Source organism: Sciurus carolinensis, chromosome 2 (genome assembly GCF_902686445.1).
Source record: "Sciurus carolinensis chromosome 2, mSciCar1.2, whole genome shotgun sequence".
Classification (NCBI taxonomy): Eukaryota; Metazoa; Chordata; class Mammalia; order Rodentia; family Sciuridae; genus Sciurus; species Sciurus carolinensis.
In genome coordinates, this window is record NC_062214.1 from 153,327,593 (window position 1) to 153,346,163 (window position 18,571).

General features: G+C 35.2%; 2 protein-coding genes across 3 annotated transcripts in view; one reads left to right on the forward strand and one right to left on the reverse strand.

Moving 5' to 3' along the window:
- The window catches only part of Styx (serine/threonine/tyrosine interacting protein), a 32,103-nt gene extending 22,228 nt beyond the window's left edge, over positions 1 to 9,875 (forward strand). Inside the window, exons 11-13 of one of the 2 annotated variants that reach the window (XR_007107011.1) lie at positions 1,729 to 1,883; positions 6,041 to 6,132; positions 8,633 to 9,875. Coding sequence is in view for 1 of the 2 variants with exons in the window: in XM_047539089.1 (XP_047395045.1) it covers positions 1,729 to 1,802 (74 nt within the window). In the remaining variant the exon portion in view is untranslated. Of the gene's footprint in view, positions 1 to 1,728; positions 5,975 to 6,040; positions 6,133 to 8,632 lie in introns of those variants that run through there. The other variant, XM_047539089.1, reaches the window with a different exon arrangement.
- Positions 5,751 to 17,893, reverse strand: Gnpnat1 (glucosamine-phosphate N-acetyltransferase 1). The gene is made up of 6 exons (XM_047539090.1): positions 17,676 to 17,893; positions 12,472 to 12,639; positions 10,838 to 10,900; positions 9,357 to 9,484; positions 8,631 to 8,692; positions 5,751 to 7,747 (listed from the first exon to the last, which is right to left on the reverse strand). The coding sequence occupies exons 2-6, from the start codon at positions 12,623 to 12,625 to the stop codon at positions 7,600 to 7,602; spliced, it is 555 nt and encodes a 184-aa protein (XP_047395046.1). The 5' UTR covers positions 12,626 to 12,639; positions 17,676 to 17,893; the 3' UTR covers positions 5,751 to 7,599.
- Positions 17,894 to 18,571: the final 678 nt, after the last annotated feature.

Genomic DNA, 18,571 nt, shown 5'->3' on the forward strand with positions numbered 1-18,571 from the left:
AATGCATGATATTCACTCTCTCTTTTTTTTTTTTTTGTATTTTTATTGGTGCATTATAGTTATATATAACTTTGGGGTGCATTGTGATATAATCATACAAGCATGTAATACAATTTGCTCCACTTCAGTCCCCAGTGACTTCCCTTCTTCCCTTTCCCCCATTTCTCTTCCTCTCTTATACTGATACTCCTGTTTATTTATGTTTTTTTCTTTTAAATTAGTGCTTTATTAAATATACATAAAGGTTAAATTCACTGTGGTATATTCATGTGTGCACATAGCATAATTTGGTCAGTCTGTCATTCCACCATTCCTCTCTCTTCTCATACTTCCTCCTTTCTCTTCAATCCCCTTCCTCTGCTCCACTGATCTCCCTATTTTCATGGGATTTCCCCACCACTCCTTTTTTTCCCCTTACTTTATTCTAGCTTCTACAAATGAGAGAAAACATTCAACCCTTGATTTCTGAGTGTGGCTTATTTCACTTAGCATGGTGTTTTCCAGCTGATGCCACAATTTCATTCTTCTTGTGCTGAGTAAAACTCCATTGGGTATATATACATAATATTTTCTTTACCTGGGCTGGGTCCCTAATTTGGCTGCTATAAACATTGATGTGCCTTTATCATTATAGTATGCTGATTTCAGTTTTGGGGGATAAATACCAAGGTGTAAGATAGCTGGGTATATGGTGGTAGTTCCATTCCTTGTCTTTTGAGGAATCTCCATACTGCTTTCCAGAGTGGTTGTACAAACTTGCTGTCCACCAGAATTGTATGATTATACCTTTTCCCCTTACATCCTCAACATTTATTATTATTTGTATTCTTGATGATTGCCGCTCTGAGTGGTCATTCTCCCTATTCTTGAGGTCAGATGTCATCGCCTCAGAAAAACATGATTAATGCATTCTTTGACTAGCCCCTCAACATTTGGAGTTCATCTGAAACTCAAAACAGCATTGTGTTTAGCCTCATAATTTAATCTTTAGTTTAATTTTACATTGAAACATTAACTTCATATTAGAATCTGTCCTCTGAATTATTATTAACTGTGACTTAGCACCACCTTTAAGGCATAAGTTTGAGACCATGCCATTGTTAGACAAAATACAGAACTGGCAGTTGATTCTGCCAGTCAGAAAACTTCCCTAAAGTTTTCTACCATTTAGACTCAGATTTTGTGATTATAACTCTTCGGCATAAATGAATAGGTTTGATATTGTGTGGGAAACTTTTGTACAAGCAGACTCTGCTTCTACCCTTCAGTTTACTGATAATAAGACCACAACTTCAATGGAAAAATGTTTTCAGCTGCTCTTCATAACCGTATCTATGAAAACAAATGGATAATCATATTTTGAAAAGTCATAAAGTATGATTAATTTCTTAAATTTTATGTCCTTAGTCACATGGTGCTTAAAGAGCATAAACTTGATAATCAAACTTATGTACCATTAGCTCTTCAAAAGTTCTGTTTTTGCACTATTTTAAAAATTAGTGTTTATTATATACAATATCTAAATATCAGGAGGAAAAATATATTCAATCATGAAGTAAAAGTTTTTTGGGTAATTTACAATGAAATAATTTACTCAATTTTGCTATAAATTTAGTCATGCGGTTATAGTTTGTACATGGTATCACTTCATGTAAAATAGATTTTTACTGCCTGTAGCATTCTAACATGAATTTAAGTTCTCATGTTACATTCACTCAATAACTTTAGGCAGTTTGAAGAGAACACATGAGGAAGAAGATGACTTTGGAAACATGCAAGTGGCAACTGCACAGAATGGCTGACTCAAGAGGAACATTATAGAGGGTGTGAATTTCTGTTTGGAAAGGAGAAAATACTAGAAATAATAATAATGATGTAAAATGGTAAGAAAACAAGTAGTTTCTTTTCAATTATATGTTGCTTTCAGACATGTTTCTCTGCAACTTGTTGAGCAACATTTTAAGAAGATGTTGGACTTCTGAATAGATGGCACTGATGGTTTTGGGTTTTTTTTGTTTTGTTTTGTTTTTTGTTTTGTTTTTTTAAATACTTTACAGTTTATTATAAACCAAGAATTTTGGACTTGCAAAGAGGTATTATTGCAATAATGCACTTTTCATACTTGAAATTTATTTGTATGATATAAAGTTATTACTTTAAACAAAATGCAAGTTAGGGGGATTTGTTTATAAATTTTGGGTAATTTATAACAAAAGAATTTCCTAAGGTTTGCTAAAAATTCATTTTGTGTTCTATGTATTACATTTTTAAAATAATTTTACAGTTCACTTTTATGAAGGAGCCTCTTACAGAAACATTAACAAAATGCAGCAGTCTGCCACATTTTTTATTATAATTCAGTTATTTGCCATTTTATTTTTTTAAACTTCTTGATTCCTTCTTAGTATTCTTTCAATCATGACATTAACCAACTATCTTTACTGTAACTTAATTCAGTTAATGCTTCCTTTCCTAATTTGTTTATTCTATAGGAAAAAAGGTTTTTTGATGATCAAAGAAAGATGTTTTTGCTTTATAGTACCAGATGCTCAAAAACAAGGATAGTGTTTGATTTTCAAATGACTTTCCATTTTGCTTCCTTTTTTAAGCCAAATGTTGTATTTGTTCTTTTCAGAGTTGTCTAGCTCTTTTGACCTTTGTCCAAAATGGTTCTAAATAGAATATGATAAACCAATGTAGCACTATTTTTTTCCAAATGAAGCCCCCAAAAAGAAAGTGCCTTGCATTATTTTTTAAAAAATTTAAATTCTCATGACCTCTAAATTAGTATGTAGAACACTGAAGAGTTCTTAACATTTTTCTGTCATTTTTGTTTTTAAATCTTTATAAATTAGCTTAAACTGAATGGGTGAGGCCTAAAGAAAATGTTACTAAATTTTTTTAAAAATATGGAACATTTACTCTGTTTTGTTGTCTTAATGATTCTGTGAGATTATTCCAGCTCAGACAGAAGCTCTTCTTTGAAGATGGATTTATTGGGGAAAGTGATTTGTGGGTAGTTTTAGTGGTGTTTAAATTAGTGAATTAATCAGTTCTTTAAATTGAGTTAATCCAAATTTCCCCCATAATTTGCATTAGCAGTCACTTTATGAATCTTTAGTTCTTCATATTTTTATTTATATGTACAGTAGTTGTTCTAAGAAAAACATTTTTGCTATCTTAAGTATGATTTGAGGGAAGTTTTTAACTTTTTATAGTTGATGACTTTAGGGGTAGCACAAACAAAACTTTATATCTCACTTTTCTCAGTCCTCTCTTGAGGTGCTTTACTGATGGGAATAAAAATCTGTGCATTCCCATAGTACCAAGAGGCACTATGCAAGGTAACTTATTACACCAGGTTACTTGCTTTCTTTCCTCCTTATGATGTAATAATACAGAAAAAAAAATTTTATCAGCATAGTGCAACAATGAAGAGTTATTGAAATTTTTTTGTTAATTTAGAGTTAAGTCCTGTTGACTCGTAGTATTCTTCTCATTTCCCATCTTTTCTTCTCTCACCACTCTGAAAATAGTATATTGTTAATCTCATTGTGGTCCAGTATTCTGTTGTGATTATATTTGGTATAGTGATCTAGTGAAGTCAAGATTGCATTGAGTGTTCAAAAGTTCTAGCTGGTAAAAAGCCAGATTCCACAGCTTTCCTGTATGTAGATCATTATTGAACAGGTCAGCAAACATCTCTTACAATCTCTAACAGAAACTGCTTGAAATAATCTTCATAAAAGCAAATTTAGATTTACAAATTAGGTAATTGAAGTTTTTTTTAGTTTTTAAATTCGTATAAAACTACTTATCCTCTGTAGCAGTCTGGCAAAAAATACAAATTTGGGTAGTGATACCAATTTGTAGCTAGTAATTTTCCTCTTTTTCTAACCACTATTTTTGTGTTGTCACTAAAGTGCCTGCCCAGCACTATATACTAAAGACAGTCTCAAACACTAGAAAACAGGACTACTATCATCTTGCATAAAATGTTAATGGGTACAGAACATGAGGTTTTACCCTTTCCTATGAGAACATTGCAAGTCCCCCCAACCCCTTAGATCTGTTTATCGACTTACAACTAGCTTTTTTGTAACTACTCATTCTTTATTCTATTTGGTCTCATTTCTCTGCTACTTTCATTTCCAGTGATGTTTTGTGATAATTAACTTAACCAATCATGATTTATTTTGTAGAGTAGTTGAATAATGTATGAGATATCACCCAATTTTAACATTAAATATATAATCCAGGCACAGAATTTAAAATGAAATTGAATTGAAATACAGGCAAACTGCATTACTATCCATTTTTAAAGTATGAAACTTAAATACTGAAAATATTCAAACTGAAATGGCAGTATTCTTACCTTCTAATTTCAGTTAATTCGTTCATGTTAATTTGTTATCCATTAGATATTTAAACAAGTTACTTTTATTTGTATCTACTCCGGTGGAAGTGTTAGACTGTGATAGCTTTTGCTACCAATTCTCAACCACTTAACTTTTAGAGCAGAATACTCATTTTGGGGGGATTTTGTGCTTAGAATCTGAGTTTAGAAGTAATGTCAAAATGTTAAGCATGTCCTTTTCAAGAAAATATAAGGTTCCTAATTGTCTTATTACCATGGTGATTCAAGTGAATTAGAAGTATTTAACTGCAGTCTTGAATTATAAAGTTGAGATGTATCTATCAGGATCTCAGCTTGATGTAAAGTAAATGAGCAGTTACCTGGCGGATTTATTTTTTAAATAATTGGTTTAATCCATAATTCCATAACATAGCTTCACTTCAATATTTACTTTACTTTTGTCCATTCATTGATAAGAAAATAATAGGAAGTAGTTAAGAATTACTAAAATTCTTTAATTTCTTTTTTATTAGAAAAATAAGTTTCTAGGGTATTGAATGCTGGATTTTCTTTGTCTTTCCCATCCATGGCAGCTATTAAAAAAAAAAAAAAAAAAAAAAAAAAAAACTCACTCAAAATATTCAGGTTTACATGTTAGCTCCCTCTCATAGGGAGTTGCCATACCTCACAGTTCAAAGTGTATTCTATAGATCAGTAACATACTGACATGTAATTGCAATTTACTATGCAGCAAAAATGATTCAAGAAGAAAACATTACAGTGTCTATTTACCTTTGTATAAGCAATTGCTTATGTTACTCTGCTTTTAACATTTGTATTTGGATAAAATGCTTATGTATGTATAGGAATGTCACAGTGCAAAATGCTGCTAGCCCAGGCACAAAGTATTAAAATTATTTTGTGAAGATTGGTGGTTGTATTAAAACTGTTGTGCCATTATACCTCAAAAATCCTGAAAAGTTCATTCATACTGCTTATGCCTGAAAATTGCTTTACTTGTTTTCTGGGTAAAAGTAACCCAGTTTTACACTCACAGATTTAAAAAAAGGTGAATGAACATTGCATATTGAGAAGCACTTAAGAATATCTTTCAAAACTTTGTGGTCACACACACAAAAAATGAGAAGTCTACAAGCCCCAAATTTGTAAGCTGAGCAAGTTGGGAAATCTAAGGGAGAGAATTCATGTTTGAAAGAAGGCTTATAGAACCACTTTCAATCCATTTTTTAAAAAAAACTTCAATTTTATAGTACTTTCTTCCCTCTCTCATCCTGTACTCTTTACTTAATCAAATCTAAGATTCCACCTAAATAAATCATGATTTTAGATTCCACTAAGAGCAACTAAACTATACCAGGTCACTGATCCTAAAATGCATACAGATTTCAGGGATGGTCCAATAGTACCTTTTTGGGTCAATGAAATGTAAGCACACAAAACATGGGACACCTGAAAATCAGAACTACCACTCATTATACCTTTTCAAAAACAAAATGCTAACAAAAAGAAGTTAATATAGTTCATATATTAAATGCAGATTTTTTTCATATTGTTTACTTACAATGTGGATTAGAAATAAACATTTTGATAACTAGAGTACTATTTTCTGCAGTAACACAATTTTTACATACTAAGCCTTATTTATAACTCTATTTCCTATAGGGGGGATTTAAGAGAAGACCTGAAGAACACAATTTAATGGGATTTATTGAAATACCAGCCTAATAGATAATTTTACTTCAAATAGTTAAGTGGTAAGAAATTTAATAAAGCATTAAATTTCAACTTTTTACTAGGCTTACTTAATATGGGTTTTTAATTACCTGAATTTACCTAATGAAGCTACTAAAGTTTTAGGACTCCTGAAAAGAAAAAGTGAACTTTTTATTGCTTTCACTATAGGCAAATGGGTTTATTTGTGTAAGTGGGTCAGCAAAATGAGTAGTGTACCTTCTGTTGGTGAAAGATCTCTGTTGTCTTTGAAAGCCAGTTTTACCTAACTGCTTGGAGGGAAACCCAGCCATGTATGAATAAGAGGTGAGAAATAGGTGGTCCTTACTTCCTAAGTTCATTTTACAAAGAGTACACAAAACTAAGATGTCTTGAACCATGACTGAATCTAATAGTTCAATAAAACACTCAAGAAAAGCACGGGCAGGATTCTAACAGACCATTCATATGAACAGGTTTAATGTAACATGGAATGCAAAAGATTAGTACCATTAATAAGTAATTCTTCAACTTTAAAAAATAATTGAAATAAATAAAATCAAAATAGTGAACAGAATAATAGTTCCATTATAATTACATTAAATAGAAAAGCTTCCATCAGTATTTTAACAATGTTGCAAATACAGTACCATACATTTTTAAATATCCCACTCAATTTTATAATCATTTCATATTTCCTAAAAACATTAATCAAAAGATTTTAGATACCTATGAAAACAGAATCAGGTATGCCCAGAGCTGCTTCTTCACTATTAAAAGGTACCTTACCCTGGGTTCAATCCCCAGTACCACACACAATTACACCAGAACATACCTTGGATGACCCATTATTATGCCCTTGAACAATGAATAATTTGTTTCACAGATAAGACAGGTGGTACTTGATCTCCATAGAACTATATAAAATTTAGTGAAACATTTAAACTACTGTACTTTAAATCTTGTCACATTTTATAAGCTGATTTTTCTTTTTACAATGCTGACAAAGTTGTTTGCCAGCATTAGAATCAACAAATGTTAGGTGCACTACTTAGTTATAACTAATTTATCCAACTTCCTATAATATATGAGAAATGATACACCTCTAGGTTTATTTAGATGTTTCTTTGAAACAAAATATTTAATTTTGTGAATGTATACTTTTTAAAAATGAGCAGCAAAGACAGCAGACTATACAACTCCTTACTACCCATACTCTTGACTATCAAGAAATGAAGCCAAACTTTAGAAAAATACAATGCAAGAAAAGATTCAAGTTAAAAATATATTCCTTTGGTTAAAAATCATCCCCTTTGATAATACTCATTTGAAATCTAAGCTCACAGACTGTCCCACCATCTCAAAGTAATCTTTCTAAGTGTCATTAAATTTGTAGTATTACAATTTTTTTTCAGTCCAGTATTTATGGAGGTCACTGGGTTGCAGTAACAAAAATGTTTTTAATTCTAGGAAGAGTGAAGCATTGTAGCATGAGCTCCTCTGACAATTCTTTACTGTAGAAATCTCCGACACATGTAGTTTTCTTCAGATACTGTATATCCACATTTCTTGTAGAAACCAACATTTTCTGGTAGACATTCAAGAGTGATCTTATAACAGTTCAGTTTCTTGCTTAGCAGAGTAAGAGTTGATAATAACCTAAAATTTTAAAAAGGGAAAGTGAGGAGACAGAGCATTTATGAATTAGTGTTATATAAAAATGTCTATTAGAAATAGGTATAGATCTTGTCCTTTCCCATTGTATTCCTTTAAAAATTCAAATTTATAAGTCGATAAGCATTTAAATCACCAAAGCATTTTCACTTAGTTTCAAATATACTTTATCCAGTACCCTCGAGCTCATTAGTCAACAAGATAAATACTAAACTTACCCTAACCCTAACTTTTCAAAAGTATTTATTCATGTTGACACTAAAGACTATCAACTTGTGTAAAACTACATAATCTTCTGTTTGTGGTACTGGAGATGGAACCCAGGGTTGCCCACATGAAAGCACTCTACCACTAAGCTACATCCCTAGCCCCATTTAATCATTTTAAAACTACTTTAATACTTGTGAAAATATTAAGTCAGCATAGGTCTAAATAACAGATATGGACACAAAGCAAAAGAGTATACATCTTTGTAAGTCCTTAAAGGGTCACAACCTTTTATTAAAATGTGATCTACCAGGTGCAATGGTGCACACCTGTAATCCCAGCTAGTGGAGAGGCTGATGCAGGAGGATCTCAAATTCCAGGCCAACTCATGATATTAGTGAGATCCTGTCTCAAAAGAAAATTTTAAAGGTCTGGAATGTATAGTTCAGTGCATGTGATTTGGGTTTAATCCCTAGAACCCCCCGCCCCCAAGAAAAAGCTGGTGATAGTATGCTTTCAATTTCGAATGAAAATGAGTTCAGAATTAATGGAGCCCAAAAAGAACTTCAAAAAGGAAAAACTTTTTATAATAGGCATTTTAGCAAGAAATGAACTGAAACAGTATCCAATTTACCCAGAGTTGCCTTGATTGTTTACTTACAGTTTGCCAAGCTGCCTTCCTCTGCATTCATCACTAACAACAACATCTTCTACTCTTCCTCTCTGAAAATATTTACAAGTGATAGTTGGTAAGAATTTATTGATAAATGTTTTATAAACTTGAACTTCATTTAAAAAATGCATTGTTTTTAACTTATTACCATAAAGGAAATATAAAGGGTCAACGTTTGGTTTACTCTTTTTTTGGTGGTATCCCCAACCACCCCACTCCATTGTTTTAGAGCAAATCTCAGAATCTGTAGCACCAAAAATAAAATCGTTCCATAAACACAGTACATTCATCATTCTATTTTATTTCAGATGTACAAGTAAAATCAATTTCTAGTGTTTTAGCCCCCCTCCCCAAATTTATAAATCACATGATACAGTCCATGTGTTCCTATCTTATTTTCATTCAGTTACCTAGGGCTTCTTATATGTTTACTACATCATGTAAGTTTATGAGAATTGGAAATGAATATTCTGCAACCTTTACCAACTGGAAAATGATACAAATGTGTGCTAATGCAGTACAAAGTAGTAAGCAGTTCATTTACATTTTCCTTCATTTATAATTCTTAGAAACACACCAAAAACTGCTTAATGCTAAAGGATTTCTAAGAAACAGTGAAAAGCAGTGAGAAAACAGATTTGTCTAGAGGAAATTCAAAGTCAGTTTTGCTAGAAAACGCTTGTTTTACTTACAAGCATTAATGTGAGTACATACCTTAGCACAGGAATGGATGAATTTATGTTCTATTATCAGAGTTGCTGTAGCAACAATCTGTCCTAGAGTCACATCTTCCACAACTGTAACATAATAATCCCCAGATTTCTTCATATGCTCAAAAGATTCTGTGGAAATTGGAAAACAAAGTGTCACATGGTAGATCTATTTTATTAGGTGCCAGAAAAATACTAGGACTGGATGATTTATTAATTATTGAATACTTTAAAAATATTTACTTTTCATTTCTAAAAAATACATTATTCAAACAAACAAGTTGAAATATCAGCAATCAATATTTTTGGACGATGGTAGATACATTTAAAACAATCTGCTAGCAAAATAAAGTAAGATTGACAGTTATTTTAATTAATAGCACTTAATACATAAAATTGTACATGTTGCTATTTTTATGACTTATTAAAACTTCAATATCTTCAATACTTTATTTCTTCAATATGTATTCAACAGAACTCAAACTTCACAAATTTTAACAAGAATATGTTTGTATTCTGTAATTCTTTCAAAATACTGTGATTTCATTTGCTTCATGATTACATACTTGCTCTTTTATAAACAGAATCATTGTTTTTGTTTTCAAAGTACCTTACAAAGTAAGTGAAAAATGTCTCCATTTCCAAGTAATTTTTTCAAAGTCACTAAGAGGAGCATAGCTCCTCTCCCGTTAAGTGATTATTAATGCTGATATTGCTGAAAAACAATTTCTCATTGAATCTGATATGCATGCGAAGAGAATTTTAGGAGTTGAATTAGAGAATGATGGTCTTCATTTTCAGTAGGGTCAGAATACAAACCAAACTTAGCTACTAATGGAAATAAAGAATTATAGGAAACAGGAAAGGCAGTGTTGGAGTACTGGATGAAGCTGAGGTTCTGGTCCTTCTATGTGGTCTTGAGTAAGACACTGGATCTCTCTGAATGCCCATTTTCTCAAAAGCTGGGGTGGGGATACATGTACAAGACCCTGGGCTCAATTCCCAGCACCAAAAAAAAAAAAAAAAGCTGGGGTTGGTAGGGGCTAGAATGACTAACATACCTGCCAACCTTGAAATTCAATATAAGAACAAAAATACTTAGTACATTTGCTCTTGAATTTTTTTTGGAGTGGGGGGGTGGGAGAGGTTGCTAATGAAATTTCTGTGAATAATCTAACCACCTAGAAGGAAATACTACAGTAAATGAAAAATCTTTTGAGCTGCCTCTCCCTCAATCCCCAACTAGATTATCCTATGCTTTAGTAATTTTGTACAAGTAGTTAGCTATTTTGCAAAACAACGTAGTTACTATATTTGGATTCTACAATTTAGGTTAAATATTAAAAGAAGAACAGCTAATCTATTCCTTAAATAACTTCCAGCTATTTGAACAAAAACAAGCAGGTACTGAATAGCACTCTAAACAAATATAAAACCTTACTTCCCTTTAATTTCATTCAGGAAAAAAGAGGCTATAGTACTTACTCATAAACTGTTCAGGGTTGACAACTCCAGTCTCTGTTAGCTGACCAAGTACCTTAAAAAAACCTTGTTTTGAAGAACAGATTTGAAGTGGTGAGGAAGAACAAAAAGGGAAGATAAAATATGAAAAGAAGTAATACGTTTGTTGTGATATGGACAATTATTTTCTCAAATTTTCCACAATTATCCCTTGAATATTACTAAAAAAGATTAAACTGAAATCTATTATTTCTATAATCACTACAATAAAGAACAAAAGGCTTCAGCAACATTTTTGCCTGAATAAGATTTTTGGAATACAAACTTCAGTATCTAGTATTTATAGAGCCAGTATATACATTTTTTTCAATGCTATCTTTGTTAAGTTCAATACAAAGAATGCCAAATTTTCCCAGATATGTTGGTTTAAAGTACAAGGCTTGGGGCTGGGGAGATAGCTCAGTTGGTAGAGTGCTTGCCTTCTAAGCACAAGGCCCTAGGTTCAATCCCCAGCACCCCCCCCCCCCAAAAAAAAAAAGAACTAAAGTACAAGGCTCTTACTATGATCACACATAAAACATTTGTCAAAGTATAAATAATACAGCATTGTTGAGACTACAATTTTAAAGATTTCTAATTTTATTAAAACTATTATGAAAACTATACTTAGAACTTCAACTTTTCTAAACTCAGTAATTTGACTAAAATTAGTTTCTTCAGGGCTGGGGTTGTGGCTCAGTGGTAGAGCACTTGCCTAGCATGTGTGAAGCTCTAGGTTCGATCCTCAGCACCACATATATATAAATAAGTAAAATAAAGGCCCACTGTTTACTCCCTCCCCAACTTAAAAAAAAAAAAATTAGTTTCTTCAGGTTCCTACCCAGAATAAAACTGTGAGAAGTAAAATGCTTTTGATTACCAAAGTTTAAGTTATTTTGGAGAATTTAGATATTTCTCGTGTTTTTTTTTTTTTTTTTAAATGGTGCTGGGGATTGAACCCAGGGCCTTAAGCTTGCGAGGCAAGCACTCTACCAACTGAGCTATATTACCAGGCCCGAGAATTTAGATATTAATAAAAGAAGTACATAGAGGCTGAGTGTGGTGGCAGCAGCTCAGGAGGGTGAGGCAGAAGGATTACAAATTCAAAGCCAGCCTCAGGTAAAGGAGGTGCGAAGCAACTGAGTGAGCTCCTGTCTCTAAATAAAAATACGAAATAGGATGTGGCTCAGTGGTCGAATGCCCCTGAGCTCAATCCACAGCACCCCCCCCCCCAAAAAAAAAAGCAGTACATAGAACCAGGCACAGTGCACATGCCTGAAATCCCAGTGGCTTGGCTCATGAGGATCATGAGTTCAGAGATGGCCTCAGCAACTTAGTGAGGCCCTAAGCAACTCAGGAGACACTGTCTCAAAATAAGAAATACAAAAAAGGGCCGGGGATGTGGATCAGTGGTTAAGTACCCCTGGGTCCAATCCCCAGTATCCTCCCCACCCCACCCCAAAAAATAAGTACATAGAGAACCTTTTCAACTTATCCAAGGAAAAATACCTCTATACTTTCAAATATATAAAGACAAATATTTTAAAAAGTTATCAGCATCATGTTTATAGAGAGAACAGAAGGTCAACTATAATTCTAACCAGGATTTCCTACCATACCTCTATTTAAGTCAGCAGTGCAAAGAGGCCTCAAAACCAAACCTTCTCCAGGATGTGTTGGAGAAATCGCTGGGGAAAATGTTGCTGTATTCTGACTCCAGTCTACTTCTTTGAGTAAACTTGGGTCAAACATTGGCGTTTCATCAGGTTTCATCTTTCCAGTAAGGTCTAAAATAAAAATTTAAACGATAAGGCATTGTTTACTAAAAGAAATATTATGGTTAACGATAAAGTTAATAAAGCATTCTATAACATTTATACAAGCTATTTTGCTTTAGCCTACCCAGAATCTAACATCAAATGCCCCAACTACAGATCTCTCTCGGTGTCTGTGTGTGTGTGTGTGTGTGTGTCTGTACATATTTATATCATGCAGAATTTCTGGTGCATGTCTGTAATCCTAGGAATTCAGGTGGCTGAGGCAGGATAATCATAAGTTCAAAGTCAACGTGGGTCACTTAGCAAGACCCTATCTCCAAAAAAAAAAAAAAAAAAAAAAAAAGGCTGGGCTGTAGCTCAGTGGTAAAGTTCCCCTGGGTTAAATCCCCAGTAATACACACACACACACACACAAATCATGCTTACTATCAGAAAATGGAATTGTTGAATGTAAAGACTTATTGGGCATATCATTTGTTTTATATTAATCATGATGAACTGCTAATTACTGAATTGTTGTGATAGTAATATCTGGTCTTAGCTATGTCACTTTTAAAAATTAGATTTTGTTTTCGTAGCAGGTTTTCTAAAAATCTGTAACATAAGTTCCTCAGCTGCATCTAAGCAGCTTAAGAACAGTCAGTATTTTCATGCTCCTGAAAAATAATCATTTTTGGTATTTCCCCTGCTTTTTTGAACATTCAGAAATGGGCAGATTCTCTCTAGTGACCTAATAAAATTAGGACTAAATAATAGATAAAACAGAAAGGAAGGATGAAAATTTTTATGAAGTATAAAATGGGGTGGGGGAGTGCACTTCTAGAATACAGAGCTGCTGGAAGATACAGGATATTCCTACCCATCCAGGGACTAAATAAAACCTTCCAACTTTCATTTCTATTCCTATACCCAGTTAAAGAAACTCTTATTTAAAGACAGACAATTCTCTTATGTAAATATGCTATTTCATAAGTCACACATGCTTTAGGGCCAATATTCTTAACTTTTCCTTAAAGGTGAATTAAATTTCTGCCTGTAACCACCCTATGAAACTATATAGGTAAAGCAGCAGGACAGTATAGGCTTTGGGAAGTTAGTGTTATGTAATAATAGAATTCAATACTTTTTCAACTCCTACTTCATGCCAGGCACTGAAGGATTTTACGTATTACCAAGTAATTTACTTCAAAAATCCTACAGGCTAAGTGTGATGATTATCTCCATTTTAACATGATAAAATGAAGGTACAGTGATATTAAATAACCTGCCTGAGGTTACAAAATTTATGAAGGCAGGGTTTAAACCTGGGCATGGAAACAGTTGGACTCTAATTCAAATGTCAACTGTGATCTTGGTTAAGGTAATTAAGCTCTTAGAATCTTGTTTTCTCATTTGTAAAATAGAGATGAAATTACCACAAGTTTGAAAAGAATTATTATATGCAAGCAAGCACTTCGCAATATGTGGCACACCACAAAAACTCAACAAGATACATTCTAATTAGTAATTTAAAATTCATTTTCCAAGTTCTTACTACATTTTTGTCTTTAATTCATGATTCAGGCTCTGTGCTGGATAGAGGGACTACAAAAAGAATGACAGATTGTTGTGTTTATATTAAGCCAAAAGTCACTATTCTTGGATAGGAAAAAATTAAAATATAGTTTATTATGTAGAACACTAAGCCTCCCCCCACCCAGAATTCAGATCATTTGTGCTATAACACTATACCTAAGTGAAAAATATTGAGTAAAGGATGTAAATTGTGATGATTAAAACTCTAATATCAACTTAACAAGCTTACTATCCATCCTAAATAGGTTTTTATAGGCATGCATCTTAGTATATGTCCCTGATAATTGGACCCCTGAGGCTGTTGTATAAAATCTCCTGTGAAAGATAGGTAACAACATTGTTTTTTCAGGTATGCAGATAAGGTATTAACAAAATAAAATTCTGTCTGTGTCCAACCAGTATGCTGGGGAAAGGTATTAAATTTTTTAGTTCCTCAATGTAACACCCTACTAAAACATTTGACTATGTTACTTAACATGTAAGCATGAAGTTTAAAGAAAATTCAAAAGAATTCAAATTTAGATAAATATTAGCAAAACTTAAGGTTAACTAGATTCCTTTTCCCCTTAAAGTTGCCAGAGTTTATAATAAAATGTAGTCTGGAAACTACACAAAAAGGGTTAGTCATTTTCATGAGGGGGAGAGGTACACAGAATAATTAGCCTTATGAATTTAATCAGTAAATATTAAGTTTCTGGTGTTTTTACTTTCATCAGATGGTCCTATTCTATGAGTGATCATAAAAATAATACTGACACTTGAGTACTTTATATTTGTTAACTCTTTAAAACACAATAAATGATAATCATGATTTTATCCCTATTTTGCAGACTAGGAAGCAGGCACAGTAATTCTGCTCAAGGACTGGGGTTGTAGTTCAGTGGTAGAGCCCTGTGGGTTTAATCCCCAGTACCAAAAGAAAAAATGAAAAAGAACTAAATGGGTCATTTTAAATGTTTTAGCATCTTAAGGTGCCCACAGATACTCAAAAGTAGGAAATTTCAGTAAAGTTTGCACAGTTGTTTGAAACTGAGTCTTATCATTATGGTCTTAATTTTTATTTTTAATTTTAAAAAGTAAACCCTGGAACTTCCAGATAGCTGAACATGTGAAGGCTCCTGGAAAGCAGACCCAGAGAGGGCATGAAAGCTCTGCACCCCTTCCCACATACCTTACCCTAATAACATTTCATCTGTATCCCTGTAATATACTGTAAAATAAACCAGTAAATAAGCCATGCTGAAGAAGATGTGGATCCCTGAGACAGTCCATTCTCATGGCAAAGGTCAGAAACTCAAAGGGGCAAGCAGGGGGTAAAAAAAGGGCAACTCCTAAAAGCCTCCACAACTACCTGTACTAAAGAAAGAGGAGGGAGATGGAAGAACTATAAATAAATGACTCTTTACCACAATTTTCCAATAATAAGAGAAAATAATCTTTGGTTAAACAATTTTAATTCCATGTGTAACACTAGCTACTAAATAATACAGCTCCACAACCATGGCCACAGTGATTGATCCGGCTAAGAGTATAAGAACCAAAGTCGATATAAAACTCTCTTTAGGATTTACCACATGGAGCAAGAGAGGAAGAGCCCTCTTTCCAGTCAAGAAGCTATGAAGATGGGATTTATGTATTCAGTCTCATCAAAAAACTAATTATAGAAACTAGTAGGCATGTGATCAAAAAAGTTATAATGGGGGCTGGAGTTGTGGCTCAGTGGTAGAGCACTTGCCTAGCATGTGTGAGGCACTGGGTTCGATTCTCAGCACCACATATAAATAAAAGAATAAAATAAAGATCTATCAACATCTAAAAAAATATTTAAAAAAAAAAAGTTATAATGGTTTTAAGGTCCTTCACTCTATTATACCTTAAGCCACCTTTATTCCTGTACTTCTTCAAGTCTGGTTATATGGGGGGGAAAAAATCCCTTAAAAAATATGAAAGAGCAAACCCTAACCCTCAAGAATCTTTTTCTGTTTAACTGCTAAATTAGCATGCATTTACAAGGCCAAGATATTGCCTAGCCCTAGTGCAGTAAATGTCTGGTGAATGAATAACAAATAATGAATGATGTAAGATTTATCTGGAGGTCACATTTCAGAAAATCAAGGGGAAAAAATTCCTACATTGTCACAAGTGGTATCACAAAAATCATACATCAAATTCATTTTTGCTAGTATTGATAAGTTTTTATTCATTTGAGAATTTTTAGACACAATTTCAGCAATTTGGTTTCCCAGCCTCTATATATCAGATTAGAATACAAGTAGGGAGAAATTGCTCCTAGAAGAAATTGAGAGCAACAAGTAACAGACACTGGACATGAAGATCTACAAAGTCAATACACAAGTTTTACAATCTGAGACCTGATTAAGCTCATGATATGTGTATATCAGTTTATATCTTGATATAGATATATGTATATATCTCAAGAGTGGGAACATCCTCGGTCGTGCTGAATGGGGAAAAGGATTTGTGCTGTTTGAAACTTTAGAGTTTGTCTATATACATTTTGTAACAATTTTAACAATTTGGCTACATTTGAAGCTACAGAACATTTGCTGATAAGAGTGTGCAACTGCACCAATTTTCAAAAGTATTTTCTGATAGCATTAGATCTTTAACATTTAGGCATTATTCCCAGTCTACCTATGAGGAAGCTGGAGCACAAAGAATTTTCAAAACTTGCTTCAAGGTACTGAGTTAAATGGAACTAGAATCCTGTTTCCCATGTTGAGCTCTACAATAAAATACGGTACTGACAGGTAGCTGTCCCCCCTCTTCATCAAAACCTGTGTAAAACATATAAACAATTTCCTGAGATCTATTCTTGGATTAATTTATGAGTGATTAGTTCAACAAAATTAATCTCATAATTACCCTTTCAATTTTTGTTAATTTTTTTAAGAGTTCGGCTTACATAAACACCAGCTACTACAACAGAACTCACATAATACTCGGTGTTTTTAGGGGTCGGAGCCCTGAGAAAAACACAAAGGAAAGCCCTGTCTTCCCCGGGGAAGGCCCTGATCTAGTCGGTGATCTTCGGAGCCCGCTCAGGAGCGTGTCCTCAGCGGCTCCCGCCACCGCGGGACGCCAGAAGGGAGCGTGGGCCAGTTGGTGCCCACTCGAAAGCGATAGCGGCAGGAACGGCAGGCAACGGTCTCCATCTCCCACGCCAAAGCCCGGAAAGGAGTTAGTTTCGACCCCAAACCCAGCTTCTGCCCTGCCAGGCCAGGACCCCTGCACGGAGTGACCGGGGGCCATCATCCTTAACCTCTGCTCCCGATGCGCGTCGGTTCAACTTCCTGGGAGCCGCGCTCGCACCCCCATGTGCACCCTGCTGGCGAAGATAAACGCCCGCCAGCCCCAACAGAACCCCATCGGGGCCTAGCCCGCCTCGGCGTTCGGTAAACCTGAAAGCAGGGTCCCCACGGCCCTCAGGACACCCGGCACCTTCTCACCGGCAGAGGCCCAGTCGTCGGCGCTGCTCTTCACACGCGTGGGACTCTCTTCCACCCGGCTACGCAGCACGGATCTGGATCCGGATCCGGCTTCAGCGCGTCCACCTCCTCTTGCACCGCCCGCGCCACAGCCGGGAACCGCGACCCAAACGTGGCAGGGCCAACGCCTCCTCCCCTCTCTAGCAGCTCACGCAGCGCCGCGCACAGGCGGACGCCGGCGGAGGCGCAGACGCCACCCGCCAGGCTGGGGGCGGGGCGGAGCCTGCCGATGGGCGGGCCCAGGAGGGCGGGGCTCGGGTGCTGGGCGGGGCACGCGGCGCGTCAGGGCGGGGCGACGGTACGGGGCCCAGAAGCCTTCCTTTCTAGTGTACCTGCCTGCTCCTGGTTATTTACCGCCTTCCTCCCAGCGTCACTGTCTCTTTTCCTGGAAATAAAATCTACCTTGGAGCCGGCTAAGCAGCGTAAGTGGTGACCAGTGTGGGTCCCTTTGATTCTCAGAGAACGAGCACTCGGCCTCTTGTCCTCTTCTTTAGTCCCTTGTTTCCCCTTTCCTCACCATCCAGTCCATTAGGACTTGGGTTACTCATTGGCAGCTCTGAGCTCCTCACTCCCAGGATTTTGAGTCATGCCTTGAAACTATATGAGTCGGGGCCCCTGTGTACTACTCCATTGGAACTGTCGTTTTCTTTCTTTCTGAGGTCCTTTTAGGATGAACATGGGGTTAGCATTGTGATTCTCAACTGCAGTGACTTACCTCCCTGGAGACATTGGCAATGCCTGGTGCATTTTCAACCTCTCATCTGGAAGGGGAGAGGTTGTGCTCAAATCTCTGGATGGTGGAGGGCAGAGTTAGGATGGCTGCTATACTTCTTAGGATACATAGGACAACACCTCGT